This window comes from Podospora pseudopauciseta, assembly GCF_035222475.1.
Source record: "Podospora pseudopauciseta strain CBS 411.78 chromosome 7 map unlocalized CBS411.78m_7, whole genome shotgun sequence".
Taxonomy (NCBI): Eukaryota; Fungi; Ascomycota; class Sordariomycetes; order Sordariales; family Podosporaceae; genus Podospora; species Podospora pseudopauciseta.
The window spans coordinates 3,358,421-3,371,461 of record NW_026946667.1 but is presented as its reverse complement, the minus strand read 5'-3'; the positions used below and the strand labels follow the sequence as shown (position 1 = coordinate 3,371,461).

General features: G+C 50.9%; 5 protein-coding genes across 5 annotated transcripts; 2 read left to right on the top strand and 3 right to left on the bottom strand.

The window, feature by feature from the left end:
* Positions 1 to 3,386: 3,386 nt before the first annotated feature.
* On the bottom strand, positions 3,387 to 4,499 carry QC763_700415 (uncharacterized protein; the record flags this gene model as incomplete). Its single annotated transcript, XM_062915047.1, has 3 exons — positions 3,387 to 3,639; positions 3,934 to 4,274; positions 4,347 to 4,499. The coding sequence occupies 3 exons, from the start codon at positions 4,497 to 4,499 to the stop codon at positions 3,387 to 3,389; spliced, it is 747 nt and encodes a 248-aa protein (XP_062762319.1).
* A 1,209-nt stretch (positions 4,500 to 5,708) lies between these two features.
* QC763_700419 (uncharacterized protein) lies at positions 5,709 to 7,195 on the bottom strand (the record flags this gene model as incomplete). Its single annotated transcript, XM_062915048.1, has 2 exons — positions 5,709 to 6,981; positions 7,037 to 7,195. 2 exons carry the CDS (start codon positions 7,193 to 7,195, stop codon positions 5,848 to 5,850), a joined length of 1,293 nt encoding a protein of 430 aa, XP_062762318.1. The 3' UTR covers positions 5,709 to 5,847.
* A 453-nt stretch (positions 7,196 to 7,648) lies between these two features.
* QC763_700420 (uncharacterized protein) lies at positions 7,649 to 10,830 on the bottom strand (the record flags this gene model as incomplete). The annotated part of the gene is made up of 3 exons (XM_062915049.1): positions 8,192 to 10,830; positions 7,794 to 8,138; positions 7,649 to 7,726 (listed from the first exon to the last, which is right to left on the bottom strand). Exons 1-3 carry the CDS (start codon positions 8,789 to 8,791, stop codon positions 7,649 to 7,651), a joined length of 1,023 nt encoding a protein of 340 aa, XP_062762317.1. The 5' UTR covers positions 8,792 to 10,830.
* Positions 9,584 to 11,766, top strand: QC763_700430 (uncharacterized protein). The gene is made up of 3 exons (XM_062915050.1): positions 9,584 to 10,009; positions 10,097 to 10,849; positions 10,932 to 11,766. Exons 1-3 carry the CDS (start codon positions 9,845 to 9,847, stop codon positions 11,181 to 11,183), a joined length of 1,170 nt encoding a protein of 389 aa, XP_062762316.1. The 5' UTR covers positions 9,584 to 9,844; the 3' UTR covers positions 11,184 to 11,766.
* Positions 11,767 to 12,089: 323 nt separating this feature from the next.
* On the top strand, positions 12,090 to 12,919 carry QC763_0112480 (uncharacterized protein; the record flags this gene model as incomplete). Its single annotated transcript, XM_062906500.1, has 2 exons — positions 12,090 to 12,207; positions 12,258 to 12,919. The coding sequence occupies 2 exons, from the start codon at positions 12,090 to 12,092 to the stop codon at positions 12,917 to 12,919; spliced, it is 780 nt and encodes a 259-aa protein (XP_062762315.1).
* Positions 12,920 to 13,041: the final 122 nt, after the last annotated feature.

Genomic DNA, 13,041 nt, shown 5'->3' with positions numbered 1-13,041 from the left:
CAGTGTGCCTCTTCTTCCCAATGACCCTCTCCTTCAATATTTTCCCCGTATAGTTACTTATCTCCGGACTACACTCGTTCACTCTCATGTTCGAACCCTTTTCCTCCCCTCTTCATTCGCCCCGTCACTATCAGCCTGGTCGCCTCGACCTCTTTTCCTCTTGTTAGGGACAAACTTGCCATGGGCTTCCTCAGCAATGCCCCCGAACATTGGCTCCTCCGGTCGCTTTGGCTTACAATCTTCCGGGGGCTTTGATGAAAATGCCGTATTTGTCGTGGGTTAGTATTGGGCAGCATGAACATGGTGGGCGCGGTTGATGCCGGCCTGTCTAAGCCTCTCGTCTACCTCTGCCTCCACCCACGCCCTTCTTCACTCTTCTTCTGCCCTCCGCAATTCAACTTCCGCCCAGTACCTCTCTCTTGTCTGTATCCACGCCTCTCTTTTCCTTATCCATTCCTCTTCCATTCTCACCCGCATCTCCTCTTCTGCCCTCCTCCGCATCTCTTCTTCTGCTCTCCTCCTGTAGTATTCCTCCTTCGGCTCCCTTCCTCCCTGTCGTCTCCACTCCTCCCCAACTCGTCGAGTCCATTCTCTTATTTCTCTTTGTGCGGCGTCGTACCTCTCCAGCCAAGCCTCATAGCGTCTCTCCCAATCCTCGTAGCCAGTTCCCCCAGACTCATAATGCCTTTTGAATGTCTCGCGCAGCCTGTTTTCACGCCTCTTCCTTTTGCCGTAAAATTTCCATGTCCCGCTTGGAGGGTGTAGTCGAGGGTCCCGCAGTTGATGATGAAGAGCTGGTCGAGTTACCTAAGACCTGGCTCGGTGACCAGTCGATTGAATTCCAGCACCAGCTGAGACCACTCATTTTCCAATGTTTCTAGTTCCTTCCGTGTGATCTCAATTGATTTTCAGTATGCCGCAGAGGCCGTTGTAGGATCTCGCTGCCTTCGCTGGTATGAGAACAACTTGGTGGTGCCATTCAGCCTGGTGCTCTCGATTTGCTGTAGGCGACTGTGGACCGATTGATCATATTGGGCTCGCGAGGTATCATTAGAAAGGACCTCATGGGCGTTGTTGATCTGAGAAAGATGTGAGTTAGTACTTGGCAACTATAATGTCGACTGAGAAAAAGGCAATGAGGTAGGTACTTTCTGAAACATTTCAGTCGCATCAAGGTCAGCAGCTGGGCGCTTGTCCGGATGCCAAGGGAGCGCAAGCCGCTTGTACGACTTCTTGATCTCCTCTCTGGTAGCAGAGAGTTTGATCTCTAGGGTGGAGTAGTAACGCAAGTCGACAACGGGAACTGCAGCTCGGGACATGTTGCTGGATATGGCACTGTGAACTGTGGATGATCGCAATGAGGGAACAATTATCCTGGTGGTGTTGTCGCACAAAACACACTGGCGGAGCTTGAGATCTAGGTCGCGTTTTGGGTGGTTGCGGAGAAAGCAGTGACAGATGAGTGCGCAGTGAAGGCAATGGTGAATTTCAGGCAGCGAATTTTGAATTAAACAGGTGAATTTCCAAGGACATACCGCCCAGTTGTGGGGAGCAAGTCTGAATTTCATCCCAGCTTTGAGGCCATGAAATTTGCCCTGCCGACGAGGTTGCTTCCTCACTTGCTCCCACTTGGGTTTCAAACAGACCAGTGACATCATATTGGATCGCAAAGACTGGTCACAAGATGTAGGGAATTCCCAGGGAAATAGAATAAATAGAATCAACTATCTAATAGGGATGGGGTCTTTGGCCCTGCCCTTGACATCCTCCATCCGGTGGTAGATTCATGCCGTGTTGAAGGACACTGTTGCCGCGGGAAGAAGATGATGAGTGCTAGGCCTAGATGACGTGTGGTACCTTTCAGTTCACGCATCTCACAATCACTATCTCCACGTCGTCGTCGTCGTCACTTGCTTCTTTGTCGTTAGATGCTGGTTCAGTTGGGCGGCTGTAGACTAGCTCTTGTGTCTGGTTCCAATAGAATGGTCTTGACAATTCTTCCTCCAGGTGAGTTGACGGATCCGGGTGGGCACAGTAATCTCCATTCTTAGCTTGATTGCAGTGAACCGGGGATGGCTTTTGGGCTGTTGTATGTTGAAATTGATTCCCCCCTTGATCTAATCCTTCTGATGGCTTCTGGCCTGCTCTGCTAATCAAGGGCCCCTTCAGCTCGCACTCCATCTCAAGGTTGGAGTGCTCTTCCTTCAAGCTAGTGATTGTCGCCTTCAACTTGCGCCATTCGCTTTTCTGCTTCTTGCTTAGGGCCGAAAGCTTGTCGCGTCCTTTTTTCATTATCCTCTCGATGTGGCAGAGTCGGCTGGATGGTCTTATCACAATGATTCCACGCCCTGTCGTCGGATAGAATCTCGTATGCATTGTGAATCTGGAGATTGTTGGTTAGTGCAAGTACAAAGACCATCCATGAAGAACGCAATGTGATACCTTCTTGAACTTTTCGCCAGGCTGGTGCTCGAAGAGCGACTGCTGCTTATCCGGGTGCCAAATCAACGCCAGCTGTCTGTATGATTTTTTGATCTCATCCTTGGTCGCGGATGGTGTGATTTCGAGAGTCGTGTAGTAATGCAGCTCGGCTACAGGCACCGCAGGCCGCGACATGTTGAGGATTCTACGATGACAGTTTGATTTGTTGTACTAGTGCTCCTGTTCCGTGAGTGCCTCCGGTCATTGAGGCAGCTCAATGGAAGTGTGAAGTGCTTAGCGGCCACTCCGAAAAGAATTTGAAGCTGTGTGGGATTTTCAGAGGTCTCGGAGAAGAAAATAACAAGCTGTGATTTCTTTCTTTTACTGATGCCTAGGGCCACAAAGATATGCTCGAGATTCCATCCCATCTTTGGGAAGAGGTTATTACCCACTCTGATAACGGTTCTCTTAGAGAAATAAGTAAGGTAGATACAAGAAGCTGGATATCAACAAAGAAGGTATAAAGTGCCTATCTGCCTACCTGGGTACCTAGCGACCTTATCTACGTATCTACAATGCATCTTTGGGTTCAGTCCTCATCAGACTCAACCCTTGTTGCTTGTGTCAGGTTTCTTGGTGTTACTAGCAGTAGACCTGGGGGAGCGAGCGCCCAAGCAGAATCGAAAAAAGTGTTCATATTGTGAAACTCTAGGAAGAACTACTCCCGAGAACAGAAAACCTATCTAAACCCAACCAACTGTGGCCCGGCCCACAGGATAGAAGCTCTAAGAGCAACCTTACTACCTACCAATCCTCCGAGAGCAACTCATCCAAGTCCTTGTTGACGCGCTTTCTTCCCCTCTTTTCGGCGGCTCACAAATGCTCGCAGCGGTCCGAGTCCGTTTATCAACGCTGAGCTGGTCGATTGCTGGACCAGCATCTCGTCTTCCCTGCTCATCCTTCGACTAAAGCAGCGCTCCAATCGCCAAGTTGTTGGTAGTCTCCTCGACCTTCTGAAAGCTAGTCTCAAGTATGCCCATACTGTTGTTGTAATCCGACACCATCTTCTTGAGCTTTGTGTTCTCGGCGCCAAGTGTCTTGAGTGTCATGTCCTTGCTGATCAGCTGAGCCCTTGCAGTATTCAGGAGGGTAGCTGTGTTGACCAGCTTCAAGTTTTGCCTTTCCAGCTCCATAGTCCGTTGCTTCATCACTGTTTCCCTCACAGCATATACAGCATTAGCTACCTAGCAACGTAGCAGTTCCTCCCTAACACTCGTTAGCTCTGACAATGCAGCCTCGAGATTTCTCTCCTTCCTTTTCAATGACATGACCCCGATTTCGGTCTTTATCTGCTCAAGCTCCTTTTTAAGGGTCATTCGATCCTGGCCTGCATGCTTATCCCACCCATTCCCCCAAGCCTCAGAGTCACCTGTGAGTTCGTATCTCAGATTGTTACAGTGAGTCGTGCTGGAGTTTAGACTTGTGAAGGCAGCTAGCCTGCTCTCTTCCTACGAAGCGGCTTCCGGGGCAGCAATTTGGAACCGTTCCTTAGCTTTGTTGAGCCCGCCGTCTCTGCATATCCGAATGTCACTTAGGGTGCGAACTGAAGAAGGACTCTTGCTGTTTGTGATCAACTTGGTAACACTGCCTAACTCGAGTTGAAGGTGGGTTTGAAGATCTTCAAGAGCCGAAAGCTCTGTCTTCTGCGCTGTGTCGAGGTCGGTTTCACAGGCCAGGCAAGACGTGATGCGTTCCATTCTGCACTCAAGCCACCGCATGTAGGTCTGGAGGACTTTATCATCGTATGACGAACGCTCCTCTGGATCAATCAGGACGTTATAGGCACCTTGAAGCTGTATCAGAATTTGAATGTTATCCAATGTTTTCTCTTTCCACAAGCAGCTGGCTCCTTAGCATTGACGTACCTTTTGGAACTCTCGGGTCGCTCTGGCTTGGGTACTCAGATTTTTGTCCGGATGATAACGAAGACAGAGACTTTTATAAGCTTTCTTGATTTCAGATGTGTCGGCTGTCGACAGGATTTCAAGCGTGGCGTAAAATAATCGTAGGCGGATCATTTTAGCATTTTTCCACCCCGATGAGTCCATTTTCAGGGTGTTCTGATGGAAGAGAGATATGACCTTCTAGAATGATTCGTGATGAGAGAAAAAGCCGCGAGCAAAGGCGAAGGAGCTGTCGGTCAAATTGCTGACGTGCTTCAGTGTAATTGCAAGCTAGTTGCCAGGCAAAGAACATATTTGATAGATGAAACCAGGAAAGAAGTTATAGACAAGTATGGTACCTATCCAAAACGATGAAGTCGCAACTGCCGTTGTACCTATTGTCTCGACCTCAGCTTAAAAAAAAGAAAAAAAAAGGAGAACTGCAGCCCAAAGAAGGCCTTGGTTAGAAGCCGTTCAAAAGCATTGGCTTCCTTTACCTCTAATTATAATGTGCCTCGGCCGCTCATTCCATCTCAAGTTGCCCATTGATGTATGGTACCGCCTTCTTCCACTTCCAAGTCACTGTCGGCATCTGAAACCAAATGATATATTATGCCATCCTCCTACATATGTAACACATTGAGGCTTATGATAATGTTGAGTTTGTTTTTCTATTTAGTGAAAGTTTTAAAGCTACTCCTTGCAAGATCTTAGCCTACAGTGAAAGCAAAGTACAGTAATACAATATATATATTGCTGTATGTATTGTAGCTAATTCATATATAAGTTCCACTTCATTTATCAGCATCTGCTCGTAAAAGGACCAACTTAAAATGGTGGCATTATCTGACCTATGAATTATCCAAAACTCAGATAATGTTTTGATTTTAAAAAGGCCAAACCTGCGTATCTTGAAAATCATGGCTTGTTTTCAATCAAGAAACCAAAATACCGTATACAAATATTCCACAATCCAAAGGCATCCCACATCATGAGAAACCTTCAGTAGCACTATCTATTGCATTGCAATATGAACCTATATTCCTTACCTTAGTTTAAAGTTCGTTTAAAACTTAAAGAACCTTGAAGTTATTTCAGGTACCTGAGTTATACGGCAGATATTCTAAGAGAGCACACAAACCTAGAAAGAAAGAAAGAAAAGAGCTCAACGCTATGAACTTAATCGCAACATAGCAAACATGAATAGACACCCAATCAAAAGTTACGAAGGTCATTGTTCATGAGCTTCAAAGGGTATCAAAAACGACGAAGTATATAGCCTTAAAAGATAGTACAGTAACATAATTACAGGCCATGATGGGAAATGATGAAGAATACTATCAATATGTGCTTTATAATGCTAATATTGCGCACCTTGAGTGCAGCGCCAAGTTGGTGACCCAAATTCCGAGGTCCATATCCAGCAAGCCAAGCCCAGCTGCAGTGCTATATCCCGAGATGCTGTCCATGCCACAGCTGTGCTTCAACCCGTCCTGGCAGCCTTAGGCCCTCTGCCATCAGTGTTATCAGAATCGCGAGTATTATTCCTCGGCCTTCCCCTCTTCTTCCTGGTTGTCGGTTCCACGTCGCCATTTTTGTGCACTAGTGAGTTGTTCGCTTGGTCCAACATGCGCCTCAGTCGTTGGACCTCATCCTCCAGAGCAAGGTTCTTTTGAAGTAGACTGTTCACAATCCTGTTCTTCTCCGCGAGAAAGGTCCTCAGTATCTTGATCTCAGTTTCCATCGCCCCGAAAGGGTGGGGAGTTGCCATCGGCCGCTGGTGATGTTGCCAAGGTGGCTGGGGAGGCGGAGGGTGTCGGAAGTTTGATCCATGAAATGAAAAAGATCTCGCCCGCTGATAGGGCTGTTCCTGGCCTGGCGATGGCCTAGTAGAGCTGTAGGATGGACGAGGAGAGAAGGTCGGTAGGGCTTCGGATGACCTCTGTCGATGTGAGCGTGGTGGCGGCGTGGTGGGCGATGGGTTTGGAGGATACTGAGAAGCTTCATACTGCGACGGACGCCCTTGTGACATAGTTTGAGGACCACCATGAAAAGAAAGCTGGCTTAGTATCTGTGCTGTTTGACTGTCCTGCCAGCGGGGGTTGTGTTCCTTTTCCAGCTCTGCGCATTCCTTCTCTGAGCTCCAAACCTTGTCCAAAAGGACGTCCACCTCCTCCTTCAGTCTTTTCCAGTTGGTTTCAGCGTCTCGCATGTCCGCAGTCGCCTTTTGGTGGTCTCGCTTGGCAAGAGCGAGATCTTGGACAGTTTGAGGGGGCATCTCGCCTGTCGAAGCATGTTGGGTATCACTTTGAGGAGGTTGGGCTGACTCGTCGCTGTCATCATCGCTGATGACAACAAAAGCCTTAGCGTCGATGATACGCCGTTGTGCAACATCGTAGGCCCGTTGCTTTTGTTTCAGCCGAAAGGTGAACGCTTCAAAGAGCCGCCGTTTATAGTCGACAGTGGGCTGTACCCTTGCCGAATCCCGTTGTACACGATCAAGGAGCTCGGCATACCTGCGCCGCGCCTGCTCTGTCCTCAACAGCTTGGTGGCGATGGTCTGGTCGTAAGTATGCCTTGCTTTGGGGTCAGAGAGAATCTCGTAGGCTTGCTGCAGCTATCAAACAGTTAGTACCTGGTACCATGCAGCATCTCTGGGAAACAGGACATACCTCCTGAAAGTCCGCTGTGGCAGCGGCAGAGTTGCCATGCTTGTCGGGATGCCTCAGGCGAGCCATTCGATGGTATGCCTTCTTGACGTCAGCAGAAGTCGCATCTGGGCGAACTCCAAGCATGTTGTAATGCTGGAGTCTTTTGTTTGGTGAAGACATTTTCAATGTTGGAGCCGAAACGAGGGCGGTCTCAGTCGCAGTCGCAGGTGTGACGTGGTGGGAAAGAAAAAGATTGAGAGAAGAAGGTCGCTTCAGCAACCGACATGATTTTGAGGTTGCGTGAGGGTGCGGCGAAAGGTAATGTAGTCGCGTTGCAAACTGGAATCATGGCCAAAGGCTTCAGGAAATGGTGTGCAAGTGGCTGGGGATGAATTCGCTACGTTGCAAGAAATTGAGAGCACAATAAAAACTAACCTGGACAATAGTCCGGAGAAAAAGTAGGTAAGGTAAATTAGTCCTGCTTTTCAGGCCGGGCAGTCACCCCACTCGTTGCGTTTGACACCAACTGCAGCTCCAGGCACTTGACAAACGCATCTCTGGTTGCTGTAGCTGTCTATCTCTTCTTTTATTGCTTGATCTTGTCATTGCTAGCTACCTGGTATTGTTCTCTTATTATTTGCTGAAATACTTGGAAAAGTCCTGCTTTGCCAGAGATTCCTCCACCGTCGTGATCGGGCAATCGATGCCCGCCTAAATTTATCTGGTCAGTATTTTTCTTCCACAATTGCAAACCAAAGAAAGCAGGGCTCGTTCTCACCTTTTGGATATCTTCAGCTGTCAACAGCTCCATCCCACCATCGTACCCCGGATCGGACGAATACGAATACATGAGAGCAACCTCCAGTCCACAGGGCTTGTCAGGAGTCTCGGCCACCATCTCGTCAATCGTCACCTCCTTATACTCGATGGTGGCCCCAGTTACCCGACCCCACGCAGCCGCCCAATCCCTGAAGCTCAGATACTCCCCAGCCATGTAAGCCTTTCCAGGCGGCATCTGGGAGACGGCATACACAAAGTTGCCAATGTCACGGTTCACGTCCAGCTGGGGAACCAGCTTGTCTGGGTTACAGGGGAAGCGCATCTGGAAGCTCCCGTCGGATTGCTGCCACAATCATCAGTATTTCTCCTTCTTCGGACCGACGAGTGGTGGCTCACCTTGGCAAAATAGGAGTCGGGCAGGATATTGTGACTGGTGGTGAAGAAGCCGGTGTGAATACACGACATCTTGGCCGCCAACTCGGGATACTTGGGAACAACATAGTCGGGGAACACATCGGCCTTGGAGTCAAAGTGGTATAGGTCCTGGAACTTGCCCTTGCTGCACTTCCGCGCGCTGCTCAGGGTCGATACCAGGAAGCCGTTATCCACCAGAGTGTCAACCACAGTGGCCGCAGCGTCGGCAATGTTTTTGCCCTGCTGGACCTCAACATCATAGGCGTACTTGCGGCAGGTGATGTCGAGCTCCTCCGCCTTGGCCCGGCAGTCAGGGCGGAAGAAGGGCTCCCAGTACTGTGTCACGCTGAAGATGAGGTTGGCGCCCTTGAAGGCCTTCTTGAGAGATTCGACGTCGTCCAGCTCGGCCGCCACCACTTCGGCCCCGAGCTCCCTGAGGGCCTGTGCTGCGGGCGACGAGACATTGCGGGTCAAGCCGCGAACGGCGTATTGCGGGTCCTGGAGAAAACGGCGGGCAACGGCACCGCCCTGGTTACCGGTGGCACCCAACACCACGATGAGCTTTTTTTGAACGTCGGCCATGTTGAAGATGAGGATGAAACGAAGAGAGAGGGGGATAGAGAGAGCAGTGTCGGTAGGTGATCAGTCAGATCAAGGGACAGGAAGCAGGAGATAAGTCACAAGCCAGGACGAGCAAACAAAGATATCTTTAAAAGGCCCCCCGGCCGATAAACAGGTTCATTTCCAGGTCCCAGTCCGCCGGTTCAAGGAGGGGGCCCGAATTAAAGAAGCAATCCACTTCGTCTTCCGTTTCCAATCATCTGTCAAGACCCCCTTCCCCTCTCTCGAGTTCTGGGCGTAGGTATTCCCTCAGTGCCTCGCCCCCTTTGGGCCCCTGAAGAAGAAAGGCATCCTTGGATCGTCCTTCACGGTGGCCTTCGACATGGGAGCACACTTCCCGCAACAGGCAACCGTCCCCGAGTGAGAGAGACATACCCGGCTCGGTACAAACCAGAACTTGGGTAGCATTTTGGGTGCGGCCTGTGATGTGGAACTCGTCTTCTTGAGTGGAGTTGTGTGATGGGATGTGGTGAAGTGATAGCGCGGAAACCGGCGCTCGGCTGGCAGCTGCTTGTGCGGGTGTAGCGCGTGGGGACAGGTGCAGCTAGCGGAGGTTAGCGGAGGCTAGCGGAGCAAAACACCCCCTGATCCGGGATGGCAGGCCCTTGGTTCGTCTCGGCAGGTGGGAACGGCGGGGCGTCAGACCTTACTGCTGGGACCACGGCCAGCTGGAACCACGCAGCCACGAATTTGTCCAAGGGAAAAAATACGCAATCCGCCTCCCAAGCGAGCCCATGAGCCCACGAGCCCAGGGGTTCGGGTACAAACGAGAAACAACACATGTCTGGGCCAGCCAGACCAAGGAGGGGCTCTCGGAAGGGGAAGGGGCCCATATGAATTGGGTCCGCCGTCTGTCCCAAGTGTTCGTCCCCCCGATACCTTGCTCTCCCGATCCTTTCGGCAGATCATCGCCGGCCAGACAAACCTGAAGACAAAGAAGTAACGCTGCCAAACTGGGGTCCCACGAGTTTCTCACTTTCTCCCCATCCTTCGTGCTAGAGCTACGCCATTCCAATGTCTGATAGCCCCGCCAAACCCGCTGCTAATAGCGGGTCTGGCTCTGCCGCGGCCTTTGGGAAGCCGCCGGAGTCACCAACAGCATCAAAGGATGTGACAAGTCCAGGGGATTTGCAGCAAGGCCCTGCCGATGAACCAGACCACCCTCACCTCGAAATCGATGTACGTTGATGCCAGATGCTCACTGCTTCCGTCCTTCGAAACCTGCATGCCGGTGACTAACGCGACTCTTTGCGTCCTTGCCTGCAGCACGACGAGGGCGCCGAAGACAACTATGATGCCGACTCGGCTTACGTCTCCCTAGACGGCTCATCCCGCACCGGATCCATCACCTCGTCCATCACAAACTATGTCTATGAGAACGGTCGTCGGTACCATGCCTATCGCTCGGGGCAGTATGTCTTGCCCAACGACGAGGATGAACAAGAGCGCCTTGATCTCCAACACCACATTTGGCTTCTCCTACTCCATGGAAGCTTGTACACGGCGCCCTTGAATGTTCCAGACGAGTCGGATTCCGGCAGCGATTACAGGATCTTGGATCTCGGCTGCGGCACCGGTATTTGGGCTATGGATATTGCTGACCAGCACCCTCGTGCGTCTGTATTTGGCGTTGATTTGAGCCCCATTCAACCCGAATGGGTGCCCGGCAACTGCCGCTTCCACGTCGACGACTACGAAGACGAGTGGACGTACAGACCAGACGAGGCGTTCGACTACATCCACGGGCGTGCCCTCGGCGGTACCGTTGCTGACTGGGGTCGATTCTATCGCCAGGTGAGGACGCACCTCAAGCCAGGCGGCTACTGTGAAATGCAAGAATACGATGCCTGGATCTTCAGTGACGACGACAGCTTCGACAGGGCGCCTTGGACCAAGGAATGGGTAACCAAGCTGGATGATGCCAGCAAAATGTTTGGCAAGCAAATCAACGTGGCCAACCGCCACAAGCAATGGATGATCGATGCGGGCTTTGAAGACGTCCAGGAGAAGGTCATCAGGGTAAGAGCGGCTCCCTGCTCGCGACGTTGACGTCGTTGTGATACCTGATCATGCTTACTAACATCGGCGGCGGCATGGATAGATTCCCATTGGACCCTGGGCCAAGGACCCTCATCTGAAGGAGTTGGGCCGCTTCGAGCAACTGCATATGCAGATGTCGGTGGCCTCTCACACCCCTGCACTCTTCACCCGCGTGCATTCATACACCGAACAGCAGTGCCAGGTCCTGATTGAGGGCGTCAAGCGGGAGTTCCGCAGTAGAGATCTGAGACTGATCACCATCTACCGCTTCATCAGCGGCCGAAGCCCTGGCCCCCCTCCCCCGGAGCTCTGATGAGGCCGACATGACGGAGTTGACAGATACGAAGCATGATGTGATGCACTGATGATGGATGATGTGAGTGGTCTGTGCATTTGCACAATATTTTTGCATAAGAGTGGATAATTTAATTGTGCAGCCCCTTTTTGCCCCTTTTCCCCTCCCGTGTTATGTTCTGTTTTCTCCGCTGCTGTTGATGCTTGGACAGCGAACGGTCATCCATTTCTCTTCTGTTATAAAATCTCGGTTTCTCCAACTGGGTAAGACTTCCATTACTTCATGACATACCCCAAAAAGATGACTGCATGCATATGCCGCGGGCTTTTGTTGGAGGCGTAAGCTCATGGGGCAAGATCTCCTTTTGGAGTCGTGGTGCTTCGCCCACACCATTCAGTCAGCACGTTGAAGATGCCGTCAAGGTGGCATAACTTTACGGATGGCAAGATACTCTTGCATGCACACCTTCGGAGTCAGCAATGAAGAGAAGCAACACTGCCTTATTTAGTGACCACCATCGGGATCTTGACCAGTAGAGTTTTGGCTTTGTACCTTGATGTTAATGAGTGGTAGAATAATAGAGCGAGTTATTTGGTTTGTTTGATCAGATCAGGTCGTTTTCTCGAGGAATAACAACTGTTGTGTTCTCTGGGTTCTTCTACGAGATATAACTGTCAATCTCTGAGTGCTCATGCTAGCCAGGTCAGCTCTCTGGCGTGATAGTTTTCAAGCATAACACAATGATCAATCTAGGGGACAAAACACTTTCCCTCGCAACCACATCCCCAAACAGCTCCGACTCCTCTTCTGACCCAAAAATTCCATAGTGGTCACCGTCAGAAGAAAAGTCCACCCGCCGCAAAATCGACCACACCGTCCTCCCGCTCCTCACGCTCGGCCTCCTGGTCTTCCAGTTCGACCGCCATGAACCTCGCTAGCACCCTCACCGACGGTTTCGCCGAGCGCTCCAACCTCGACCAGGACACCATCAACCTCGGGAGCCAGCTCCTATTCCTGGACACTGTCGTGTTGGAAATCCCAAGTAACATGATACTCCAAAAGGTCATATTCCCAACCCCCCCATTCCCCCAGTTGATATTGACTTAAGCAACTTCTGTATGCATCAGCTCGGCCCCAGAAAGTGGATCTCCTCCCAAATCCTCTTCTTCGGCCTAGTTGGAACCCTGCAAATCCTCATCACCAACCGAGCGGACTATCTTGCCTCTAGGCTATGTCTGGGTCTTGCCGAGTCGGGATATATCCCGAGAAGTATCTACACCATCTCTACTTGGTACACCTCCCGCAAACGCACACGTCGAGTAGCCGTCTTTTTTATTGGCATGTTTGGCGGGAATGCTCTCTCCCCTCTATTGGCGTCTGGGATTTTGAAGCTGAGTGGTCGTCATGGGTTGAGAGATTGGCAGTGGCTTTTCTTGCTGGAGGGGCTGTTTACGTTTTTGTGTGAGAGGATTGTTCTTTTTCTTGTTGCCTGGATACCTGGGGAGACGAAGCTGTTGGTTGGGAGGGGTCTGGTGGTATTTAGTGAGAAAGATCGGGAAATCCTGCAGGGCAGGTTGGTGAGAGATGGTGACGGGTTGGATTTGACAGATGGGAAGCCCAAGGGCCATATACCGCTAGCTGTGGTGTGGAAGATGGTGAATCATTGGAGGAGGTGGCTGCATTTCGTTTTGACGTTTTGTATCTTTTCGACTTGGTCACCGTTGACGACGTGTACGCCGTCTATTATTATGTGAGCTCCCTTTGGTGACCTTTGAAGCCGACACGGAATTTCTCACCAACTGACACACTGTCCTGACAAACAGAAGCTTTGGCTTTGATAGGATAACTGCCAACGCCCTCGCCGCCGCCGGGGCTT